This window comes from Glycine max, chromosome 20, assembly GCF_000004515.6.
Source record: "Glycine max cultivar Williams 82 chromosome 20, Glycine_max_v4.0, whole genome shotgun sequence".
NCBI classification, from domain to species: Eukaryota; Viridiplantae; Streptophyta; class Magnoliopsida; order Fabales; family Fabaceae; genus Glycine; species Glycine max.
Window position 1 is genome coordinate 19,022,087 of NC_038256.2, and position 27,596 is coordinate 19,049,682.

The 27,596-nt window shown below is 33.9% G+C and overlaps 2 protein-coding genes and 1 pseudogene across 2 annotated transcripts; 1 reads left to right on the top strand and 2 right to left on the bottom strand.

The window, feature by feature from the left end:
* Positions 1-41: 41 nt before the first annotated feature.
* On the bottom strand, positions 42-1,806 carry LOC100806502 (uncharacterized). Its single transcript, XM_003556724.5, has one exon. The coding sequence runs from the start codon at positions 1,212-1,214 to the stop codon at positions 267-269; it is 948 nt and encodes a 315-aa protein (XP_003556772.1). The 5' UTR covers positions 1,215-1,806; the 3' UTR covers positions 42-266.
* A 2,574-nt stretch (positions 1,807-4,380) lies between these two features.
* LOC100805444 (uncharacterized) lies at positions 4,381-15,922 on the bottom strand (annotated as a pseudogene).
* Positions 15,923-22,432: 6,510 nt separating this feature from the next.
* LOC100305459 (disease resistance protein) lies at positions 22,433-23,898 on the top strand. The gene is made up of 2 exons (NM_001248755.1): positions 22,433-23,452; positions 23,563-23,898. Exons 1-2 carry the CDS (start codon positions 22,433-22,435, stop codon positions 23,896-23,898), a joined length of 1,356 nt encoding a protein of 451 aa, NP_001235684.1.
* Positions 23,899-27,596: the final 3,698 nt, after the last annotated feature.

The window sequence follows — 27,596 nt, forward strand, 5'->3', positions numbered from 1 at the left end:
AGCTTTATATAGAAGTAGATACCATAAAAATTGATAAAACTACCATGCCAAATTGCAAATTTTAATCACATGCAGCATCCAAGTTTTAATTAACCAATCTTCCAATTCACTTTGCAAAAGCAATTGGCATCCTTTTATAATATCGGTAGCATCCATGACAATCAAGAAAAAGAGAAAAAAGAAAGATAGAACTAACTTTACATCCTTGCTACTCTTTGCTCCCACTCCATTATTATATTTATACATTTGGCGTCTGCACTATTACATTACTCAAGTTTGTAGGCATAGAGCACAAGGCAAGACTCAGAGGGAGCATAACTCAGGGTTGAATAATAGCCACTGGCACAACTACCATTATCACTGTCACAACCCTCATTAACTCTCTCTTCCTTTTCACTCTCAACCTCCACAGGCCCTGCCTTGAAAATGAACAGACCAGGCCCTGAGCCAGGCACACTAAACAACCAGTCATGCACATCCCAAAACACTTGCACAGGTTGCTTGTTGACCATAACTGTTTGATTCCCCCTAAAATTCCACTGCAAGTTCTTCACATGAATCAACACAATCCCATCAATGCTGATCCACATCTCAGGCTCCTTGTTCCCAAATGTTGAGCTCTCCACCACAATGTCATTCTCTTTTCTCTTCTCATCAAACCTGGCCTTTGTTGCAAAACTTTTCTTGGCAAACACGCTTTCTCTCTTCACCAATAGCAGTGCCTCAACAATGCTTGGCCTCATCTTCATTCTCTTATAGGCCTTCTTCTTCTGATCCCCCAGCAACAACACAACCTCTTCGTCTGACACCATTGCCAAGTAGTAATCGCTACCCGGCTCGGGGCTGCTGCCGACAAATCTAGCGGACCGGAGGTCCCAATAGACTTCCACCTGGTGGCCATCAACCTCGAATGATTTGTACCCTTTTTTGTTCCAAAAATACCATGGCTTAACCTGTATCTTGCAAGTGTAACTGAAGTCTCCTCTTGTGCTATCAACCTTGAGGTTTAATGTGTGGTTCATGAGATTTTTGCACCACAACACTGACACATGTCTCGAATACCCCGCAACATTGGCTTGGTAGATGAATGTCACAGTGCTTTGAGAACTTTTGCTAGGAAAAGGCAATAGCTCCTCTGATACTCTCTCCACTAAAGATGATCCTTGGATCGAGTTCGACACTGGTTGTGATTTAAAGGTAAGCTGGAAAGGCATAATGCATGATTCCTAGGGGATTCAAATTTCAAACCCCTTTTTGGCATCAAACAATAAAAGAAGTTATATAAAATGATTCAATTTCTAATTTCCCTTTTTGTGTGTTCTGAAGCTAAATTTTTTTGTTGGTCTATCCTCCTTGAGGGGATGGATTATCAATTATGGAAAGACTGGACCTCACCTTGTAAGGTTCAATATATTGAAAGGAATTAATTGGAGATACCCATTGATGAAGATTTGAAAAATTTGAGGAGGAATTCATTCAACATTAACAACTATGCAGAACAATCAGAGATATTGGGTGACAAGAAAGTTGAAATATTTGATAGCTAGATGTGCCTGCAATGGTGTTGGTGATTTGAGAAGAAATTCATTTGCCAGAATTTCTTGGCAAAGAAAAAGTTATTGACATGAAAGTTTGTTTTTTCTTTGGAGAAAAAGTCTCCATCAAGAAGCTAGAAATAGAGATGTAACCGAAAGAGAAGGAGGGGAAATAACCTCTTTATAAGTCTCAACAGTTCTTTTACCCAATATATGGAACCTCTGCCAACTGTTGTTATAGGTAGAGAAAAAATAGGACGTTTAGTTATGATCACGCTCATGATACAACAAGTACATTTGTCTTTTTGATAAAATGATATTACAAATACATTTTACATATATGATAGAAAATAAACACCATAATTGAATATGTAAAGCAATTTTGCACTGTAGAAAAATTCACTTATAAGTTTGTTGACCATAAAATTACGTTAAGGTGACTTTGGATTAGATGACAGTGTACAAATATTTTACTCATGATATAACATATACCTTTGTCTTTTTTATAAAATGATTTTACATATACATTTTACATGTATAATAGAAAATAAACATCATTCTGGAATATGTAAAATGTAAAAAAAAAAAATACACAATATATCATAAATTTGTTAACTGCAAAAATCACATTAAGGATAATTTTGGACTGGATGACCATGCACAAATATTTTACTCTAATTGTGCATAATAATTAGCCATGATAAAGTAAGGACTAAAATCAAACTTCGAATTTTATAGGGGTGAAAACCAAACTTTGAATTTTAGTGAGACTAAAATCAAACTTATGAATATTATATGGACTAAAATCAAAATTTTACAGGGACTAAAACTACAATTTGAAAATTTTCTATGAATGAAAAAATAAATTGCCATGTGACAACATTATAGATGCCACATGACAATCATATGAATTCTACGTACATCATCAAAATGCCCATTTGTATAGTGCTAACATGACATCACCACCGGTTGTTTTGACAGAATTAGTAAATGACATTTAATCAGACACATTCTTAAAATAAAGGACCCAATTTTGACAATTTTAAAAGGAAATTTTGTATATTTAAAGAGACTAAAAGTATGTTTATCCTTTTATCCAATTAAGACCCTATATATTCAATTAATGAGTTAATTAGTGTCTAATTATTCTATGCAATCAGTTAAGACATCCATGTATATTCAATTGATAATTAACTTATACAATTAACACAGCATATATAATAAAATTGCGTATATTCTTAAATATGATTAGAAATTGAATCCTAAATAAGGTCATCTTTAACGTCATTGCTTACAAGGATTCTTCAATGTTGCTTAACAAAATTTACTATTGGAGCACAAAACTTGACATTGCTTGTAGAAACATTGGTGCTTATATAAGCATTGTTTCTTAATGCTTTGTTAAGAATAAAAAATGCTTTTTATGCTTTGAAAAAGATAAATTAATAAATTGTAAGACTCATATAATTAAGTTAAACACTCAATTTAACATTAACATTAGAGTGAATTTTTGTGTTGAATGCTTAAATCTATGTGACATTGTAGATAAATAACCCATTTAAGAAATCACACATTGTGGATTCTCTAACATACTTAAAGGACGATCTAATTATTTTCTATACATACGAATGAAAATGCTACTTAAAAATAGAATTAGAAATAAACTAAACTAACTTGAAATCACTAGAAAAAAATTATTATTTAAGAATCACTTTATTGTGAACACCTCTTATTAAAATTATGTATATATCTAAGTTATAAAATAATGTGTGTGTGTGTATATATATATATATATATATATATATATATATATATATATATATATATATATATATATGTATATTAGATTTTAAATTCTTGCATTGCATGGGATATTTTTTAATTTATATATATTGTTAATGTAATTAAAATTAAATTATTTTTTATATATCATAATTTATATAAAATTAAATAAAATTAAAAATAAGCTGATATTTATTTACTGATTTAATTATTATGAAAAATATATTCAACATAAATAGTGTGATTTTTATTAAATAAAAACACTGTATATTTAATTTAAATTAGTATTGTTACTGACGTAGTTTTTTAGTTGTTTTTTTTAATATTTGTTATGAAGCAAATATTTTTTTTTTCGTGTAATGAACCAATTAAAAATTAATATTCATAAAAGAAATTGGAGTATCAAATTGAGTCACCCGAAATTATAATGTTTAATTTTGGACAGGTTTGTAGATTTTAGATATAGTTTTTTTATATTAAATATGGAAATAAAAATAAACATTATGTTAAATCCTCTATATGGTCAGTATCAAATACAAGATGGGCTTGGTCAAACAACATTCTTCTCGGTTGCTAGGAGATGGCATGCTTATTAATTTTTAGTGTGACAAATTGTTATCCCAAATCATAACAGAAACTTTAGACATAGCTCCCAACATTCGAAGTCTCTCTTAAAGCCTTTGGGGACTTCATTTTAGAAGGTCATTGGTGCATCCCTTCAGCTCTAGCTGAGGCTTTCCCGAGCCTAGCAGCGGAAATTCTGAATCTGGTCATTCCTCACATTCCTAGAAAAGATGAGTTGGTTTGACATGAATCAGACAAAGGAACTCTATCTTTTAAACTTGCTTTTGATTTCATGAGAAACACCAGAACTGTTCTCCCTTGGTGTAACAAAATCTGGAATGCAGCATTATATTAATCCCCCCTCAAAGTCTCTTTTTTGCTCTAGAGGTTGTTGCATGGCAGCATGCCCACATATGAGATCCTAACTTCCCGTGGCTGCAACACGGCCTCCCAATGCAGCTCGTGTCATGCTAACTCTGAAACTTCGCCTCATTTATTCCTAGAGTGTGATTTTGCTAAAAGCCTCTGGAGTTGGCTTGCGGAGAAAATTCAATGTTCTTTGGACTTGAACTCTTTCTCCTATTTGCTTCGTTGCAGTGACTCCACATCCAGCAAGCAGTTGCAAGATGTTATCGTTGCAGGTATCATCAATACTATCCGGGCAGTCTGGGATGCTTGAAATCAAGCCAGGTTTCAAAGTAACAAAATTTCTCCCTTGAGTGCTATTTCCCTTATATCTGCTGCCATAACGATGACAGAAAATTACACTAAGAGCACTATGAAGTCCTCCATTCAGGAGTTTGTAGTTCTTAAGAATTTTGCCATCTCTTGTCATCCAGGTCCAGCAGCGTGTGGGGGTTTATTCCGAGACCACTCAGGGAGGGCTTTGGGGAGCTTTGCTTACAATATATATAGGCTCCTCCTCAGCTTTTTTCGCAAGTCCCCCATATCTTTTTTTTTTTTTAATTTTTGGTTCATGAATATAATTTTAGTCAGCCGAGGATGATAGAGGTAGCGAATGCTGACATAGTTGGAATGTACTCCTCCTTCATGATTGCAGCTGGCTATTTAAAAAAACAAAAAATAAACATTTATTTAAAATATTAAAACTAATTGGTGTAATTACATTTGAGGAAGATGATTATATATTTCATTCTACACTATATTTTTAGTGTAATACTGTTGTTTCGTTAGCGTTTTTTACTTGTTCATGAACACCAAAATGATAAAGCTGATTAATAGGGAAATGGAAATTAATAGCAAAACATTAATCTAGTTGTTCATGGACAATTAACAGCAAAACATAAGCATTGTTTGTTGCACCAGCAAAATATTAATAGCAAAATGATAAAGACAGCCTAGTTGCTGTCACTATCTTCCCAATCATGCTGCCTCCTAATTATGATATCCCAAATTTTTTCATAATACCTATAATAAATAGAGATTTCATCTCCATCATCAAAATCCATTTCTTCAAGAAAATCATACCATGGTTGGACAACACCTTTTCTACCAATAGCAGGATTCATCGTTTCAACTTTCCATTGCAGTGGGGGGCCATGCCGCCTTAAGACTGTCATGTGGTTGCCGCAAGCTCTAAGAGGAACTTCTGTACAATGGGGGAGTTTCTGTAATTTGGAAAAAGTAAAATTGTTAAAATGGTAAAAATGTGTTTAAAGAGATTAAGATATGAAAGTCAGGTTAGCAAGGGTTCAGGATCATCCAGCATTTCTTGAGTAAGTTGAAGAGTCCAGATGTGCTTTCTGGATGAATGTCTCTGCCTGCCGCAAGTTTGCCGCTCCAGTGGTGGTATGAAATGTATGTCAAAAACAGAGTGATGGTCACATGCAAAAAAGTTGATGGTGGTTGACTCATAGATTTTCAAATCTTTCCGGAAGTTTTGGAGTCCATCTGCTAAATACACTTTGTCTTTGTGTTGTCTGACTTGTATTTCATAAATGGCTCTATTGTATCTGAGATGAACAAACTCAGGATAGTTTGGTGCCCATTGTGTATGATAGAAGGCTGGAAGTTGTATGGTATTCTGGAAAAAAAAGTGGGAAATATAAATGCATGTATATGTAACAATAATAGTAATGGAAGAATTGAGAAAAAAGATGACCTTGTCATTGTTGAAGGCAGCGATAAATTGCATGATCAGTGGTGGTCAGATGATGCCATTTTTCATCTGCAATCACAGGGATATAAAATCAAATGTCAAAAGAAACTTGTCAACCAAAGGAAAATTGTAAAATGACAGGGATGCACAATATAAAGGTTTGTAAACAAAACACCAAAAAAGAAAAACAGCGGAAAGGACTAATGCACATACAAACCGAAACCAAATCAAAGGCAAAGACATTAAACGAAAAAACAGAACAACGACAACCACAAAACAAAAGGAAAGTGGAAAACAAAAACGAAAATGATAGTCATGCACATAAAAGTTAGAAAAGAAACGACCAAGCCATGCACATAAAAGTTAGAAAAGAAACGACCAAGGAGGGCCTGACACCTTCAAATCCAATTTTGTTTTCAAACTTGAAAAAGAAAGAAAGGAAAATGACACAACAAAAATCAACGGCGTTGCACAAAACCCCCAAACCACGTGCATCAGACACATAGCAGAAAAACCACAAACCAAAAACCCATGAAAATGACAATAAACACAACAAAAAGGTAGGTGTCGTGAAGAGAAGAGTAGAAATGATTTACCTCAGTTGATGCGATTGAAGATGTGGTGCTCATTTTGTGCATGGCGTGAAAGTAGAGTTTGGACAGAGAAATGAAAAAGGATTTGCAGAAGAAAGTAGATGATAGACCTTTAGTGTGGTATTTAATATTTGCTTCTTTCCAATGACACACGGTTGTGATTAAATGTGATATCAATAATTGTGAATTGAAGAGGTACGAAGTAGATGAAGAGTTTTTGTTCGAATTAGAAGCCTAAGACCGTTGGTATTGTAGGGCAGTAACTGTGTAAATTTATCTTGGGCCAAGATATGAGCATTGGGCCAACTTCTAGAATTGCTTGTTAGCATTTCGTTTTTAATGTATTGCAGAAGGGGTATGATATGGTCTTTTTTTATGATATCATGTCTGAAGGATATATATGGGAATTATTTAAAGGTGATTATGTCATCTTGGATAACTGGATTTTTTAAATGTAGTTTTTTTGTGTAAAATAAGAATGATGTTGGTTTGAACGAATGCAGTATATGCAGCATGATGTGCTACATTTGGACGATTGGTTTGAACGATTTTTTAAAAATATTGTTTAAAGCATAATTATCATATAAGCAGTAGCATATGAACGCTAGATATTTCATCATTGAACTTCAACAATTTAAATTTCTATATTTCGCAGAGAAATAAAGAAAATTTGTACATGTAAATGTCAAAGCAAATGTTAAGTTGTGATAAACTGCTAAGTAATATAACATTAAGTTAATGAAATTATAAATGGAAGATATTAATGTGGTGATTAAGATTGCATACCTGACAATGTAAAATTTAACATTGTAATATATGATATCATATTTGGCTGTATGTTAGAATGTATATAAGTAAGATAACAGTTTGGAATTGTTGCCAATAGATAGTACAATTTGTTGTTTGAAAATTTAGAGTTACCTTGTAAGATTTTTGAAAACCTCTTTGAAGACTACATTAGTAGTAGAAGTCATATTTTTTTGGTCTTTATCATGAATAAGAACTTTTAATCCTTGCCTTGAATTGACCCTTGATAATGCAACGTATAATTGCCCATGGCTAAAGACTGGTTTTGGCAAATAAAGTCCAACCATAAAAAGTGATTGGCCCTGAGACTTGTTAATCGTCATTGCATAAGATAGCATGATTGGAAATTGTCTTCTTAAAAGCTTGAAAGGTCATGGTGATTGTGAAGGTGACATTGACATTCTTGGGATGTAAACATTATCGCCAAGATTTTTGCCAGAAATGATTTCAGCTGCAATGACATGTTTGGCTAGTCTAGTAACTATTAATCTAGTACCATTACAAAGTCCTTGCGTTTGGTCTAAGTTTCTTAGCAACATTATAGGACTATCGATTTTTAGCTTGATACGATGATTTGGCAGACCAGATGTGTTTAGTGAATTGAGAAATTCAGTTGTGATTGATTGGAAATGCCAACTGCCAATGGTTTCTGACTTTTCTATATAATCAGAGCTTAAGTATTCCATTTATTCACCTATTATATTTATTTGAGGTAGCATGCAAAGTTAAATAAAGAATAAATACTGAGTAAACCTTAGTTTTTGTAAATTGCAGATGTGCATAAATACTTGGAATCAAGGAAAGTATATAATCATTGACCTCTTCAACTGTTTCATTGGTGGAAGCTAATATTGCTCTAGATTTGAAGAATTCAGGATTACTGTGATGTTGATATAAATCTGGAAATGTTGATTTGACTATAGCATCAATGGGGTCATTATATTCAGTAATCAGTAGGTACTCAGGAATTTCAATGGTAGCATATCCATCATTTTGATTCCCAATAACTCCATCTCCAATATCTAGAATCCACTTTGCAAATTTAGTAGTTTCTTGATCATCAATTAATTGGGCATTTCCTTGTAAACGCATGTTTTTGGTGAGTGTTAAGACTTCACAGGAAGGCCACAGATATGATGAATTGATTGTTGCATTTATAATGTCTTAACGACTTCCTCTTGGAATGACTGGCAGAATTTGTCAGAAATCTCCATCAAATACAATAACTTTGCCTCCAAAAGTTTTATTGGGATTTTTTTTTCTTTAATAATGTCTCTTAAAGTTTGATCAAGTGCTTTCAAAGCAAAATTTGTGTGCCATGGGTGTTTCATCCCAAATTATCATATTTGTCTGATTTAACAATTCTGCTAGCTGACTTCCTTGAAGTATATTGCATGTTGAGTCTTCGAAAATTGGCACAGGTATCTTAAATTTGGAATGAGCAGTCCTACCTCCTGGCAATAACAAAGAAGCTATGCCGCTAGAAGCAACCATAATCATAATTTGATTTTTTGATCTCAGTGAACTTGCTAATGTTCTCCATATGTATATTTTTCCTGTACATCCATATCCATATAGAAAAAACATGTCACCTTCATTGTTGTTGGCAGCTTCCATAATTTTGTGATAAATTTGTTTTTGTTCGTCTAGAATAAAAAATAAGTTGAGATTTGATAGAAATGAAGAATTAGCAGATGGAAAATTAGAAAATACAGATGGAATTTAACTTTGTTAAATGCAATTTATAATATATGAATTGGTAGATTACCTATCATCCATAGAAAAAGATTTCGAATTCTGATCTAGCCTCATCGTTGTTGTAATTAAGTTCAGACAATATCAAGCTATTCTCTAGACATGATGCAGGATTTCCACCCTCAGGATATGGCATTGTAGGATAGTCTCTGAGTGATTTTTGGTTTGCATGCAGAAGTTTTTCAATTTCCAGTAATGTTAAATTTTTAAGTTGCTCATCATCAATGAGTAATTCTAACAAATGATAAAGGAGATAGTTAAACAATGCATATCTATGATGTTATTCAATATAGAAAATTACAAACTGATTAAAACTAACCTGTGTTCAGAGTTGTTTTTTTATAATGATATGCAATGTCTTCAGCCAACCAATTCCATGTCTGACTCCAAAGTTCTTCAGGTTTAGTAATGACACCTGATAATAGCATTAACACAAATAATTTCCTCAAATAATTAGTTGTACCCCAGTCCTTAGCTTCTTTGATTGCTTCCACAAATTCTCTGTCATCTTGCAAAAAACCCTTTGCAAAGCATGCTTCTCTATATGTAGGCTATAGAACATTTTCAATTGTTCTAATATCCTCAAATGAAGTAGCTCCTTTGCATGCAATGAGCATCATTCTTAGATAAAATAATTCACTAGTGGTTGGTGGAACCCATATTAACCTGCCAATTGTATTGCCTTTCTTTCTAAGGTTCCATGATCTAGCCTTTTGGTTGTAGACAAATTTGGAAACAAATTGTGAATAAGTCAGATTTCTACCCTCTGAAAAACATTTGTTGCTATTCATTCAGGCTAAGAATTTTGAATCTGAAATACTTGGCTTTGACAGGATATCATCTATATCATCATCATCTTCATAAAGAACACTGTGTTGTCCTGGCAGATGAAAATGTAATCTCTCCACAACAGGCTTTCTAGCATGTATTGGAAAACCAAAAATTCTCCAAGTAGCTTCACATGGAGAAATATATCTGACATAAAAAATTCATAATTAAAGAAACAATGAGTAACTTAAGTATACATGTTGAATTAATATTACCTGCAATCCACATATTCTTTAATCTCATCATTTTGATTGATAGCATTCTCAAGTGTACCATTAGCATCATGAATAACAACAGCAGTGACTCTGTCATAACCTTTCTTTATATATTTAAATAGATATTTAATGGAAGTATTTTGATTACACCATTCAATATTTATATGTGCTTGGTATTTCCTCAGCAATTTTGCATTGTAAGGTACTATATATCTATTATCAATAATAACTCCATTCTTTGAAATGGTACGGCCATCATTTCTTCTACGATAGATTGGATAGCCATTTGAATCTAAAACAGTTTGAGGGTGAAACATTTTAGGGTAAAAACAGCTACACTTGCCTTTTTTCATACATGGAGACTTAGGTTGGAGAATTCCACATGGTCCATGTACCATATGATTTTGGACTAATTTATAGAGTTCAGAGTCATTTTCATGCGAAGGAATTTCTGCTGATATTATGTGATCAATGTCATCTGAAGATGGATATTTATTATCTGGATGTAAGAATAGCAATAAATGCACATGAGGAAGTCCTCTTTTTTGAAATTCAATTGTGTGCATATCTGCAATTGTTAGCTGATTGTATTAATAGTGGAACAGTAATATAGAAATTCTGTATAGTTGTATTATATAAAGGAAAAATGAAAAACAATAAACAAATGTGTAACTTTAAAAAGCATATTAATGGCAAACTCACATGCGACTACTTTTCCAAGCAGGTATTTTTTTGTTAAGTCAAAAAACATCTGCTCATACTTCAATCTGAAAACACGTGACATAAGATCCGGTCTATCTGTTGGTTTTAGATTCAAAGGTGATGTGAACCTGACGGGGCGGATCGCTTGATACAGGCTACGGATATTTGGATGACGCCACTTCCGGTGAAGGAAGATAAGTCAGGGTAGACGCCACTTCCGGTGAAGGAAGATAAGTCCGGGTAGACGCCACTTCCAGTGAAGGAAGATAAGTCAAGGTAGACGCCACAAGGATTACCTTGATAAGTATGATAATTGGTTCAACAAGGAACCCAGAGAGAAACTCTCACCAAATTTTATCAAATGCCAAAAGTTTTTGATGAGAATCTTACGGGGCGGATCATTTGATACAGGCTACGAAGGTTTGGATGACGCCACTTCCGGTGAAGGAAGATAAGTCAGGGTAGACGCCACTTCCAATGAAGGAAGATAAGTCAGGGTAGACGCCACTTCCGGTGAAGGAAGATAAGTCAGGGTAGACGCCACAAGGATTACCTTGATAAGTCTGATAATTGGTTCAACAAGGAACCCAGAGAGAAACTCTCACCCAATTTTATGAAAATGCCCAAAAGTTTTTTTATTCAAAACAAAAACCCATACTTATAGTGTAGCTAAACAAAAAGATAAAAATAGACATGGGCCTTTTAAACAGTTTGGGCCAAAATTACAATAAAAATAAATTATAACTAAAAACTTATTTAACTTGGGCCTTCAAATTAGTTTGGGCCTTCAGCAACAATTAATAGTCTTGATAGTGTCTCTGCCTCTGGGCCTTCATCCTTCTCCACTTGGGCCTTCATCCTTCTCCACTCGGGGGCTTTGTCCTTCTCCACTTGGGCCTTCGTCCTTCTCCACTTGGGCCTTTAGCCTGTATTTGGCCAGTTTCATGATTCTCATCATTCCCTCCTTCTTGGAAAACATTTGTCCTCAAATGTTCAGGATCATCACCGGGTTCAAGTACCACTTCCTTCCTTTTCTTGTGGGCTTGCTTGACATAGCTTTCATTCTTCTTTGCAATTTGCACCTTCACTTGGTCATACAATCTTTTCACATACTCAACTTTGGCATGTGCATCCTTACGTTGAGTCTCTTGGGGATTGCTTTTGTAAGTTGGCCTGTTAGGCAATGAAGCTCTGGGGAGGACATCAACTTGATGTTCTATGCCTCTTGAAGGTGGTAGTCCATGAGGAATCTCCTTAGGAAAGACATTTTTAAATTCCTGCAATAATGGTTGAACACTAGGAGAAATAGAAATAGTAAACTCATTAGAATTATCAGTAGAAATTTTACTGTCTTTGCAATACTGTAGATTGAGTGGTTCATGAGCAGGTAACACTTTCCTCACTTCACTCGCCTCTGCAAAATAATTAAATTTTCTCTCATGTGTATCACTCTTTTCCTCGGGTGTATCACTCTTTTTCATATTCCTTTGTGGTGCCTCACTATTTTCTTTCTCTTGTTCTCTCTTTTCTCTCATTCTGATTTGGTCATCACACACTTCTCTAGGGGATAGAGGTTTAAGAGTAAATGAGGAAGATTTGGCTATTCGTCTGTAGGGCTTTTCTTTGTTACGGTTCAACAAACGTTGCATTTGTGTAGTCCACGCGTCCAGAAATAAGCGTTGAGATTCATCCAGTTGATGATATACACCACCATTGTCACCAGCTCTTGCCATGATTAAGGAACAAAGAATTTTGCAGTAAATTAAAAAAAATAAAATTCAGAACCTCACCACACTCTACTCACGTGTTTCTCTCTTTGATGGTAGTTCACTCGTGTTTGATGCTCTCAATATAGGCTTTTGTGTGATGTTTTCACTCTTGCCTTTTACCACTCACTCCCTCTTAAGTTCCTGGATGGATCGAATTAGACACACAAGGTAATATAAAATAAAAGGAAAGACAATATAATTATCAGAGTAACAGATTTGATTTGGGATAACAACTTGGACTTGATTTGGATAACAGATTGGATTTGATTTGGATAACAGATTAGATTTGGATAACAAATCTGATTTGGATAAAAAAATTGATTTGATTTGATTTGGATAATAGATCAGATTTGGATAACAAATTAGATTTAATTTGGATAACAGATATGATAACAAATAAGATAACAGATAGGATAACAGATAAGATAACAGATATGACAAGTAAACTTCAAATGCTCATAACTTTTGCTACGGTTGTCCGTTTGAGGCCCACTATATATCAAAACGCTCAGAATTCAGAGGAGAATCTAGATAAGGGGATTTGGTACACGATTTTCTGCCAAAAAAAAGCCTCTAACTGCCTCAATTTCGTGTTGAAAGATGAAACACCCACTTTCTCTTTTTTCTCTTTCTTCTTTTCTTCTCTTTTTTTTTTTCAAAATTTCTGCAACTTTTTTTTTTTTTTTACTTGAAACAGAACCCAAACAATTTTTTTTTTGACACAAAGTCTGAAAGACACTAGAAACAAGAACAACAACAAGAACACAAACGTGACAAGAACAAGAACGAAACAAAGACACAAACAAGAACGCAACAAGACGCAAACAAGAAAACAAATAACAGAACAAGGACAAAACACGAACCTGGACAAATTACAAAGAAAAATAATAGGAAAAGATAGAACCTGTATCAAGAGCCGAAGCTCTGATACCAGATGATGTGAACCTTACGGGGCGGATCGCTTGATACAGGCTACGGATATTTGGATGACGCCACTTCCGGTGAAGGAAGATAAGTCAGGGTAGACGCCACTTCCGGTGAAGGAAGATAAGTCCGGGTAGACGCCACTTCCAGTGAAGGAAGATAAGTCAAGGTAGACGCCACAAGGATTACCTTGATAAGTATGATAATTGGTTCAACAAGGAACCCAGAGAGAAACTCTCACCAAATTTTATCAAATGCCAAAAGTTTTTGATGAGAATCTTACGGGGCGGATCGTTTGATACAGGCTACGAAGGTTTGGATAACGCCACTTCCGGTGAAGGAAGATAAGTCAGGGTAGACGCCACTTCCAATGAAGGAAGATAAGTCAGGGTAGACGCCACTTCCGGTGAAGGAAGATAAGTCAGGGTAGACGCCACAAGGATTACCTTGATAAGTCTGATAATTGGTTCAACAAGGAACCCAGAGAGAAACTCTCACCCAATTTTATGAAAATGCCCAAAAGTTTTTTTATTCAAAACAAAAACCCATACTTATAGTGTAGCTAAACAAAAAGATAAAAATAGACATGGGCCTTTTAAACAGTTTGGGCCAAAATTACAATAAAAATAAATTATAACTAAAAACTTATTTAACTTGGGCCTTCAAATTAGTTTGGGCCTTCAGCAACAATTAATAGTCTTGATAGTGTCTCTGCCTCTGGGCCTTCATCCTTCTCCACTTGGGCCTTCATCCTTCTCCACTCGGGGGCTTTGTCCTTCTCCACTTGGGCCTTCGTCCTTCTCCACTTGGGCCTTTAGCCTGTATTTGGCCAGTTTCATGATTCTCATCAAAAGGTGCAAGCACTCTACGGATTTCAGGCCAATTTGGATTACAGGTTAAAGTAATAAAAAGATTTGGAAAACCCACATGGCTCCATATTGTCATACCATCAAAATAAAGTTGGTCCATATAGCGTGGACTACCAACAAAGGTTGACGGCAAAATCACTCTTTTTCCTTTAGAAGAGCCTTTACTGCTTCCAGCATCCAATGATGTTTGTAAACTACAATACTTGTCAACTCTAAGTTTTTTTTATTGTTCCTAATGTAGCTAAGTCTTTCAGACTCAACCATCGTGTATGCTTTAACAATGAATTGTTGAAATAGTTTTCTAGAATGCAACAAAGTTTGTGCTTCATTTGATCTGGACTGTAGTCTATAAGCAAACCACTGTCTCATCGTTAGACGATTTCTTTTCCTTTTTCTGCTGCTAGGTGCACAACGGTGAAGTATATCAGGTCTATATCCATCTTCACCATAAGGGAAGAGTAAAGGGTATTGGAGTCCTAGATAGCTAGAGTGTAATTCATGGATTCTTTGTAATTCTCCATTTTGAGTTTCAACAATAATATCCCTTCTTGAGTCTGCATCAAAATCACCAACAATCAGAGCAGCAACTTCAGAATCATTTGGGAGATTGTATGTACGACCATCTTTCTCACGTGTAGCTATCAATCTCAATTTTACATTATCGACTTGAGTATCTGCCAATCTGTCCTTGGCCATTCTAAAACTTTTTGCATGGATATTGTACTCATCCAACATTTGACTTAAAGTTGAAACAATCTTTGGTTGAATTCCAACATGTTGACTGGAAAAAACAATATAAAAACACATCCATTGGTGTCACAAAACATGCTTTCCGAATTAGAATACTTCATATTTGATAATAAAAGAAACAAAAGAAGTACTACCTCATTGTATTAATTCTATTTTCAACTTCATTTTGCGTATCAAAGATATACAATTATGAAAAGTTTGGTTGCTTTCCAGGCATTGGTAATAAGCTGCCTATTCGATGGCATGGTTGACCCTGAATTCTAATTGTAGGAGGTCCTCTACTTTCATTAATTGATTTGTCTAGCTTAATACCAGCAGACATAAAGGCAAACATCATGTTGTATGTTCGTATGTTACACTGATAATTTTTACTATCACTTGCTTTACCATCAAACAGAAGTCGTTCAAGATATTTCGGTGGACTTTGTAATAACGGAAGCTCAACTTTCCCATCTCCACAACATAAGGTGAATTTTGGACTTGTTGTATTTCTATCTTTTGAAATTCTTTCATCATACCACATTTTTGCATTGCAATGTCTACATTCCATGGCCTGATCACCCAAGTCAGAATAGCCTGAAATTGTCTAATGAGATAGTGGAATTTAATTTAAAGGATATCAGTTGATATCGTTAACGTTATATCAGAGCTATAATTATTACCTTTAGTATCGATTGCAGCTTCATTAGTATTGGATTCGCAATTTTCATCGTCAGAGAAAGAATTAGAATCAGATGTTGTAACAATTTACGTTAGATATCAAGATATAATTAAAATTTAGGCAAAAAAGTGAGTAAGGATTTTCTATCATCATACCTTGTGGAGATTCATAATTTATATCTTCTAATGAATCAGTTGTCATGACTTAAAAATAGAGACAAGTTAAGTCAAGTCGAACAAATTAATGTATTTATAAAAGAAAACATCTTATTTATAATTACTCACCATGACATTGTATATCTTTCAGAGTGGAATCTATACTTGCCTCATGTGATCTGTCAGGCTGAGCCTTTTCTTTTCTTTTTTGCAGGATACCTTTTCTATACATTCTGGCTTTACCTGAGGTACATGCATTTGCATGTGCATTCTTTTGCATGTTTGCAGTTGATATCAATGAAGTTGTTTGGTATATCAATTCACCACAACAAAGATTTGAAATACACAGAGATCAAATTATACATCAAATTAATTCCAAATGTTCAATTGTGTAATAAAAACAAAATTAAACATGCAAGTTGAATTTAAGTAGTTTCAAAAATCAGTCATGGAGGAATGATCAGACTCAGATGTAAAGATATTGTATATAGAGGAGTAAGTTCTGGATATAGAATTGACTATGTGATTGATCTGCATTTTTAGAGGTTAAGAATTTAGAACGCAATTTACAACAAAGGATGGAATATTTTGTAAATTAATAAACAAATGTTAATTGACATCAACCAAGAGATGCCAAATATAAAATGCCGGTTTGGGGGATTAAATGTGATTTGACGTTTTTATATAATGGATTTCATAATTAATGAACAGATTTATTTTGGCATTCAAAATTACAGCTAAAGATTCATGCGTAAATTTTAATAAACAAATCTTAATTGACATAAAGCAACAGATGACAAATATCAAATCTGCTTTTGCTATATTAAATATGATTAGACATTTCGACAGTTATTATTATAAAAAAAAATTGAGCATCAAATTGAAATTACAACACAAAACTACAACTAAAGATGCAGGGTAGAGAAAACTTTGATATCGAACGCTGTCCAATCTCTCTTTGATTGATCAATGTGTCATATTTGCTATTCTCATCTCTAATAGAATCGAAATAATCCTTGCCTTGAATCTGTCCTCACTTAGCACTGATTATACTAAATTTCCAAATTAGTTGTGCAATAGCAATTTCCTATTTTACTGATTCTAATGACTTACCATCAATATTTGAGTAGTCAAAAAACTGAGTTTTTAATTAGTAAATGTCAGCTTATATTTTAGTTCATGTGCAATTCCCTCCAAAAAAAAACCTTAATTCATGAGTTATCTGGACTTGTTAACATTTATCAGCATTCTTGTATTGAACCGAAATAATCCTTGCATTCAATCTGTCTTTATCAGTTATCTTAACTCGTTAACATTTACCAGTTTTGTTTGCAACTACAAAATCTATTTAACGAAAATTAATGTTCCAACAACGTCCTCCATGCAAAGAGTTTAAAAACCACAAAAACTGCGACGGGTAAATATTACAATTTGACCATACGATCATCAAAAAACATCCAAGGCAACATTTCAACAACATAATTCATTCAGGTTAAGAATGTTTGGCTAGCTTGTTCGAGGAAACTTTAGCAGGTGAAATCTGAAAGTTTTTTTGCTCATTATTCAACTCATCAGAAGATACACGCTTAGTTGGTGTTAATGGAATCCTGGGAAGAGGGTCATGATCCCCGGTAACAGACACTGATTGCTGCATAAAATATTAATTGATCAGTAAGCTAAATTATGTTGACATCATCCAAAAATACACCAGCAAAAACACACAACGACAACCCCAACTTACAGATTCAAACTTTGTAGGCTCACTTGAGCCAAGCATTGACCGATCATGATCAGTGGTAATAGACAGAGATTGCTGCATCAAATATTGATTGATGAGTCAACTAAATTTTGTTGCCATCATTGCAACATAAACCAAGAAAAACAAAGAAAGACAATGTTAGCTCACAGATTCAAGCACTGTAGGATCGGTCGACTCAAGTATTGAATTCTCGATCTTGCAACATGGCTAGATGATATATGAATCGACAGTTAAAAAACAAATGGAATATATGCATACACTCACAATAACTAAAATAGATTTGACAAAACACAACCTCACTATCGGGAATCATATCTAGCACAACATTGATCAAGTCTGATTCATCTGAATATTTAAGAACAACAAAATTCCTGAACCTTGGTTGCACCTTCACTTTGAATGCAAGGAAACAACCCAATAGCCTATCTAGTGTTTGAGGAGAGACATTTAAATCAACATCCCCATCCTTGCGCAAAAAAAGAAGAATGAAAATCGATAGCAAGGTAACAAATGTTCAGTGTAAATTAAAAAACATTGCATGACAATACAATAACATACTTCTATTTTGAGCCTGTTGAAGTGTGATTGATGGATGAAAAGTGAACTTTGAATGACAAAGTGGTGGAATTACGTGTAAGTAAGATTTATTTGGTTTATGATATATATATATATATATATATATATATATATATATATATATATATATATATATATCTAATTGTCTTATTTCTCTATTAGTTAGGAATGTGATAACTCACTCTTGGTTTACTGTTTGTGTTTGGATCCTGTGATGATCTTGAACTTTGTGTTCGGGGGAGCAGATGACTAGGTGAACTGCTTTAAGGAATATTGTGCTGAAGGACGTCGGGACATAACGCTCTGATAAGATGTGATATTGAGATATAAGTTTTTATATTAATTTTATGATGTTAGTCTATTTTATTTCACCTCACTGATTTAACAAAATATTTTTATAAATTTTGACGGCCTTATTTTGAGTCGAATTTGTTTTTAATAAGTTTTATTTGGTAATTGAAGTGAATGTGAATCTTTTATCCATATGATTTTGTTTACCAATATATTTTTTATACATTTTATTTATTTATATATATGTCGGGGTAGAGGGTGTCACACTTATAATGGGTTTTCTCTTCATTCATACTAGCATCAGTAATAACAGCAGGTTTTTTCAACTTGAAGAGACAAATCAAGATCCAACACACCTACGTGAAATTGGACTTGTTCGCTCCAATCAGAGAAATTTAACCAATTAAAAACCGGAATAGACATACCAAGAGAATGCAAAGATACAGGAAGGGATACGGCAATTAACACATGCTCAACATTGATACTTTGAGTCATGAGTTAAACATACAATACAAATTCAAATAACAAACAAACATTCTATGTATACTAATGTTCTCCTTTGGGTGATACATTAATACACAAAAAACATACCGATGCTAATAATTTTAACATTATTTGGTAAGGCATATGCATTAGTTAGAAATACTTATTATCTTTGGATATATAAATAAAACTAATAATGCATACTTACTACCAACAATCATATCCATAAATTATAAGAACATCTAATCAATCTTTGGGTGATCCATAAATGTCTTATAATAATGAACTTCAATTAATCCATAAACCAATAATCTATAATTTAGCATTCATTCTATGGGTAATTAAAATAAAATTGTCACTAATTTGGAATTAAACAAAGCATAAAGATTTGACCACTTTGGTGATTACAAATCTATCATACATTTAATCCAAATTACTTGATCCAATTTTGAATTGAAATTGGCGTAAGAGAGGGATATTGAATTTCAATTCAAGACATTCAAAAAATTGGATTCAGGGCATTCCAAACTCGAAAACAATTATAATATGCACAACAGAAAACAAAATGGTTTGAATAATTTTCCAATTGGAATCAAATTCATACAATGTGTGGAAGAAACATCATTCATGGAGAATAATAAATTTAATAACCTATGGCTCTAATACCACATGTTAGTTATAGATTCCATACATTTATGTTCAATGAATCTATTACATATTGTAAGGATCTTAAAATCTACGATTCCCTCATACAGTTTGAAAATAAGTAGAACTTATCTTGATCCATGAAAGACATAAGTTCTTTAATCTTCTTTGTTCCAATCTATCTTTTTCCTTTCTTTTATTTTCCTCTCACGTTCTTGATGGTAATTAGAGAAAAACGCTTATGGCAGAAACAGAACCATTTGCCTTTTATTAGCCAACTTCCATCAAGTTAGTTATCGGAAGTTTATTAACGTCCCATAAGTTTAACAAACTTCCACAAGTTAGTTATCGAAAGTTTATTAACTTCCCATGTTTCTCAATAGGTCCCTTTATTTTATTAAATCAAGTTTAGGCCCTTAATTCATATGCGTCAGATTATTCTAACACTTCTGATAAAAAAAAAAGAAACAAGTTACACTTAATAAAACACATTCGTTGATTTACTTTCATTTATACTTTTAAAATATATAAAACATAAATGATTTGCTTATTTTATTATTGATAGATCATTTGACAAACTTTAAAATAAATAATATAATCAACCTAATATATGGTTATAATAATTTAAGGCCGTTAGACTGCAAAAAATATATTTTTATAATACTTTTAATGATGTAATAATTAGTGTAAAATATTACAAGCTTAATTTACTCAAAATATCTGGGTTTAAATATGCCAAACGTGGCAGAGAGAGGGATACATAAACTGTTTTAAACAGTTTTAGTAGTTGTAGAAAGGCATAAAGTATGATGAGTTTTATTCTTTTTATATTTATTTATTATGAATATGATCTAGACTTGTACATGTTTTATTCAAATCAGCAGGTCATGCACTCTCATAAGGCGTAGTTCATTATTTTATACTGTTTTATTAGTTGTACAAAGTCATATAACCTGTCTCGTTTTAATTAGTATTATTATTAGTTTAGCTGGCTTTGAATTTGACCAAACGTGTCAGAGGGAGAGATACATGAACATTAATGGCACATGCATACACGTTTTCATTATTTTAAACTGTTTTAGTAGTTGTACAAACGCGTGAGTTTTATTCTTTTTATATTTTTCATGATTATGATCTAGACGTGTTTCATTCAAATGAGAATTATGCACTCAAAAAGACTTTCTTTTTTATCCTTAAGAATTCAACATGGTACTAGAAAATTTATAATATATATTCATACAAGTACTGCTCCTCATAAGATCTGGTTTTCTATTTTACTTGTTTTATTAACTTATACAAAGATATAAAAATGGAGTAAAAACAACACAACATATTATTTTTTTTCCTTATATTGTAGGACATTTGTGATGCTTGTTTGTGATGTGCGTGAGTCATTCAGTGAAAGCTCATAGACCAAATACTCTGTCTGCACTCCAGTGCTTTTACAATCATGGAAAATCATGGTGCAGTGTCTGAAACCAAGTGTACGTTTGATGTTTTCCTTAGTTTTAGGGGTGAAGATACCCGTCACACATTTACTTGTAAACTCTATGATGCTTTGTGGCTGAAGGGAATTGACACCTTTATGGATAATAAAGAGCTGAAGAATGGAGACAAAATTGGCCCTACTCTTCATAAAGCCATTGAAGAAGCAAGGATTTCAGTTGTTGTCTTGTCTGAAAATTATGCAGATTCTTCATGGTGCCTCGATGAACTTGTCAAGATCCACGAGTGTATGGAGTCAAAAAACCAGCTCGTTTGGCCCATCTTCTACAAAGTGAATCCCTCGGATGTGAGGCATCAGAAAGGAAGTTATGGTGTGGCCATGACTAAGCATGAAACAAGTCCTGGAATAGACTTGGAGAAGGTGCACAAATGGAGGTCAACCTTGAATGAAATAGCCAACTTGAAAGGAAAATATTTGGAAGAAGGGTAGGTAAAAATGGTAAAATATATATGTTGTTATTAATTTTCGCTGTTTGCTTCTTGTTAATTTATGGCCAAGGATGATTGTTCATATTTCGATTTGTGGCGTGTCTTTGGCTTTATATACACTTTTCCTCATCATTTTTGTTTTACGCAAAATGAAGTTTGAACCTCATGTGAACATCTTTTAACTTCAGTGTACTTCTGAATGTCATGAAAATGTCCGATATATAATAACTACTTCTGCAGGTTAGTAATTTTTTTCCTCCTTTCTATTTTACTTTTACTTTTGGGTATTCTGTCTATGAATAACTGTGTTATTATAGGCCAGAAATTTTATTTCCAAACATATTTTCTGCTAGGGATGTAACACTTTGCCGATTATGATCCAAACTCAAATTTGTCCCCAGCTAGAAGTAGGTCGTAGAATTAATTTTTGAGAAATTCAAACATGGTACTAAACTAAGTTTGGAGTTTCAATAGTATGTTTCAAGTCCCCAAATGGGTACCCAAACATATCCTAAGTGAGCTGGATTGGACCAGATTTGTTCTGTATATTTTACTACCCAACCCTGATCAATATACACAAAATATAATTTGGCAAAATCAATTTGTTGCTTAATTTAAAGAGCATTGTTTTTTCAGGAGGGACGAATCCAAGTTTATTGATGATCTTGCTACTGACATTTTCAAAATAGTATCTTCTAAAGATTTATCTAGAGAAATGTTTATAGTCGGACGAGAGTATCGAGTTAAAGAATTGAAATTACTTCTAGATCTTGAGTCTCGTGATATCACTTGCCTGTTAGGGATTCATGGAACTGGTGGAATTGGCAAAACTACACTTGCAAAAGCTTTGTATGACTCCATTTACAAGCAGTTTGACGGTACAAGTTTTCTCAACGTTGGAGAAACCTCAAATCCTAAGACAGACTTAAAACATCTGCAAGAAAAGCTTTTATCAGAGATACTTGAGGACGACAAAATCCACTGGAGAAATATTGAAGAAGGAACCGCAAAAATAGAAAGGAGACTTGGTTTTAAAAGAGTTCTAATAGTTCTTGACAATGTTGATGACATTAAACAGTTGAATAATTTGGCAGGGAAATGTGCTTGGTTTGGTCCTGGGAGCAGGATCATCATAACAACGAGAGATAAACATTTGCTAGATCTTGGTGAGGTTGAAAAGAGATATGAAGTGAAAATGCTAGATGAGAAAGAGTCTCTAGAGCTCTTTTGTCATTATGCCTTTCGAAAAAGTTGTCCTGAATCAAACTATAAAGATCTGTCCAATCGAGCAATGAGTTGTTGCAAAGGCCTTCCATTGGCCTTAGAAGTACTAGGCTCTCATTTGTTTAAAAAAAATGTGGATGTATGGAAGGACGCATTGGATAGATATGAAAAAAGTCCACATGGAAATGTTCAAAAAGTTCTTAGAATAAGCTATGATAGCCTGTTCCGCCATGAAAAGTCTATTTTTCTTGATGTTGCATGTTTTTTCAAAGGGCAACGATTGGATTATGTAAAAACTGTACTAGATGCATCTGATTTCAGCTCAGGAGATGGTATTACAACATTAGTTAATAAATCACTTTTAACTGTTGACTATGATTGCCTGTGGATGCATGATCTAATACAAGACATGGGTAGAGAGATAGTTAAGGAGAAAGCATACAATAAAATTGGCGAACGCAGCAGATTATGGCACCATGAAGATGTTCTTCAAGTATTAGAAGATGATAATGTAAGAATATTGTTGTCAACTTTGTTTCTTGATTTTTATCATCCTTAAGCATTTTAGTTTTTGTTGAAATTATGAATACTTAATTAATGCCAGTTATAATTGATTTAAAGGGAAGTAGCGAAATTGAAGGAATAATGCTCGACCCCCCTCATAGAAAAGAAATTAATTGTATTGATACTGTATTTGAGAAGATGAAGAATCTTCGAATTCTTATCGTTCGTAACACAAGCTTTTCACATGAGCCTCGTTATCTCCCAAAAAACTTAAGGCTACTTGATTGGAAGAACTACCCTTCAAAGTCTTTGCCATCAGAATTTAATCCCACTAAAATCAGTGCCTTCAATGGAAGTCCTCAACTCTTACTGGAAAAGCCATTTCAGGTACAGTTGCTTTTTATTTTTCATGATTTTATGAAAAGGTTTAAATTGCTTGATCTTATCACGTAACACCTCTTACTTTTTTTCACGTCAATTTTTGTGTCTATGTTACACTTTTCCTGACTCTATTTTTATTAGTGTTAATTTACCTTATCATGTGAGCCAAGCCAACTGTATATAAAAAGTTTATATTTTGCTAATTACCTTAATCTGAAAACAATTAATTGACATGATTTTGATGTACTGTTGTTAATTGATTATCTGATTTTATGTATGTTTTGCAGTTTGACCATTTGACTTACATGAATATCTCCGGTTGTGATAAGGTTTCTGAATTTCCTGATGTGTCTAGAGCCATGAATTTAAGAAAATTGATACTTGATGGATGCGAGAACCTGGTTAGCATTCATAAATCAGTTGGACATCTCGCTAACCTTGTTTCTCTTAGTGCTTCAAATTGCACACAACTCCATAGTTTTGTGCCAACAATCTATTTGCCATCTCTTGAATCCCTTTCCTTTGTTCTTTGCACAACACTCGCACACTTTCCAGATATCGAAGGAAAGATGGATAAGCCATTAGAGATTGTTATGTCATATACAGCTATTCAGAAGCTTCCAGATTCCATCAAGGAACTTAATGGCCTTACCTATCTTGAGATGACAGGTTGTGAGGAACTCCGATATTTACCAAGTAGCTTATTTAAGTTGCCAAATTTGGTCACATTAAAACTTGCAGAATGTGCTTTCCTTCCAAGGTCATTGAGAATGTTTATAGGAAGTCCTTCAACGTGCGCAAAACTAGAGACATTACATTTCGACAATACTGGGCTGACAGACTATGATCTTAAGACTATTGTTGCCATTTTTCCTAACTTGAAAGACTTGAATGTATCGCGGAACAGATTTTCTGATCTCACATTGAGCATTGGGAAATTTACTAACTTGACAAGTCTTGACGTGAGTTATTGTACGGACCTTAAAGGAATGCCTTCAATACTGCCATCAAGTGTTCAGAAAGTAGATGCAAGAGAATGTCGATCCTTAAATCAATTTTCATCAAACGCCTTATGGATTCAGGTTTACTAGCACTACTTTAGCTGATAACGAGCAAATGTTTTCTGACGAAAAATGATCACATAAATATCATAGTCATTAAGATATATTTTCTGTTGACCGGTGTAGTTCCACAATTTCATTTCCATTCATTCCTCCCATTTTATTTCATTGTTAACAAAAGAAAACACAATTAAAAGACAATAATTAAGATTTTGTTTTTTGTTTGTGGGATGTGTCGCAGGTAAAAAAAGAAAAGAATGAATTAGAAGTCATGATGCCAAAAAGGGAGATTCCAAAATGGTTCCACTATGTTAACAAGGGACGGTTTCCGGATTTCAAGGCTCGTGGGAAGTTCCCTGCGGTTGCTATAGCGTTTGTATTTGGGGAAGTGAATGCCATTGACAAAGCTAATAGAAGTATAAATGTTGGCATTCACTTGTTGATTGAGGATGAAAGGAGAAAGTTTCGTAATGTCCCTGTCCCTGAGAATCATGTGTTCTTGTGTGACCTACGAGGTTTGTTCAGTTTGGAAGAATGGGAGGATGTAGGTGTTGGAGTTGGTAATGATTGGAAGACCATACAGGTTTACTGTGACACAAAGTTGCCTCTATGTTCATGGGGAGTTTATGTGTACAAGAGTGAAAGTAACATGAAATATATCCAATTCCCGTCTAATGATCCCTGTTCCTCCTTCTAAACTAGCCGAGCGTTGCTGCAGCAACCTCCATCCACCACAATGGTTCAATGATGTCATTTGCTAAGCAGCCTTTTTGTTTTCTTAGTTTTCAATAATTGCTAGAGTACATACGTGTAAGGCTCAGATTATCTGACCATTGAAATTAAAGTAGCTTTATATTGTGTTTGACAGATTCATAATGAAAATATCTTAGCTTCTTTATCAACCTAGTTATCTTTTAGCTTTTCTTAGCTGACTATGCTGCTACTTCTTACCAAATTGGCGCTTTGATTAAGGAAAGGGTTACTTAATTATAGGCTGCTGGATTAAGGTATTAACCAAATACTGATTGATGAGTAAAGTCGTCAAAGGTAAAAAGGGCTACCATCAGATCTGCGTCAGCAAAGCCATTGTGAATGTCGCCCCTTAAAGGAGATGACAGTGTTAGGATTCTCACATTGAGTAGAATAACTGTTTAGGCATGAGGTTCTCTCATCTAATGGACTAGTTTTCTGTATTGGAGGGCTTTCCTGTGTACTTAAATCCAAACAATGAAGTTACCTTAGGGTTCAACATTGAAGATGAGGAGGAGGATGATGAGATTGATTAAACAGTTGGAGGAGTTAGTAGAGAGGACAAGAGACGATGCGAAAAAAGGCCAATGGACCTTTGTGTTTATATATTATATAGGGGAAACTTTTATTCCATAGCTCTCTCTAACTATAGATCGAGTTAAAGTGTAAAACAAAATTAAAATACTAATATTATCCTAATTTTAAAATCAAATTGATAACATCCTAAAAACAAATGTCAATACCTAATTTTGAGTTTTAAGATTGAAATTTAGTTTCTTCCTTCTGATGTTTGCTTTCTTCCTTTCGTTTTTCCTGCAAAGAATATTGATTCCAATAAAACACAAAAAAAATACCCGCAAAACTCCATTCCTGCAAATTTGCTCCCTACATTTTATTATATGGTTTATCTTGAATTAGTAATATAATTGGACACTTTGGATATGATCCATGTATTACAGTATTAGATGAATGACTCGTTGTATTGATTTAGTAGTGATGTTGCATATGTAGTCATTAAAATGTGCTGGTGGATTTTCTAGTGGGTGGTTGAAAAGGAATTGGTTGAGAAGTTGGTGTGGTGATGGGGATATTTGGTGTGGAGGAGTTACTGGCAGTGTTGGTTTCTGGTTGAGGCAGTGCTGAGCTATGATTTGGGGAAGCTAATGGAGGATCTAAATTGATATCCAAAAGGGAAAGAGAGTAATCGGTTTGTTATTTGAAGATGTGACTGTTAGATGGTGTTGTATGAAGGGAAAGGATTCTCCACAAAAAATAGCATTCCTTGAAAGGAATATTTCTCTAGAAGATATGTCCAACAGTATGTAGCCTTGGACTCCATGTTTATATCCAAGGAAAACACTTGCTCGAGAGTCCAATTTATGCCTCCCTTGTTGAGTAGATGGCATCGTTTACTTCATAGCACCAAGAGGCTTCTTTTTTTGGCAAATGGCATTGAAACATTAGGGCTATGTGTTTCTGTTTTCTCTCAGCTACTACATTTGTTGAGGAGTTTCTACACAAGACCTATATTGGATGATGCCTTTCTCATTAGAATGTTGTCATAAGCCCCAAAGTTTCAACAGTTAACAAAAAAAAAAAGTTTCAACTGTGATTCAGTGTTACTTTGTTTGCTTTGGATCAGCAACCCTGATCATGCCTATTTCTCCCGTGCAACAATTTTTAATACAACATTTTGAATACAATTACGGCAAGAACTGTAAAAAAGAACTCCAGAGGAGAAGTTGCTAATTTTGGAGGTATGAGGCTTTTAGCTTACAGAAATTGATTTTTATAATTTGAATGATTAAGCAACGAAACTATATTTATAAATATTATGTCAGTATGCACTCCTGTTTTTCGTTTTCTTTATCTGTGGACATAGCAGACAAATTTTTTTGACCTGAAGAAAGAGTGGCCTTCAGGGCAATTCAAAAGCATTAATCCTTAACTGTTGAGACA

Excerpts from the sequence above, each read along its gene's own strand:
- LOC100806502 (XM_003556724.5), bottom strand. The coding sequence starts at position 1,214 with ATGCCTTTCCAGCTTACCTTTAAATCACAACCAGTGTCGAACTCGATC.
- LOC100305459 (NM_001248755.1), top strand. The coding sequence starts at position 22,433 with ATGTTTATAGTCGGACGAGAGTATCGAGTTAAAGAATTGAAATTACTT. Across the intron at positions 23,453-23,562 it reads AAGTATTAGAAGATGATAAT|GGAAGTAGCGAAATTGAAGG; the intron begins GTAAGAATATTG and ends ATTGATTTAAAG.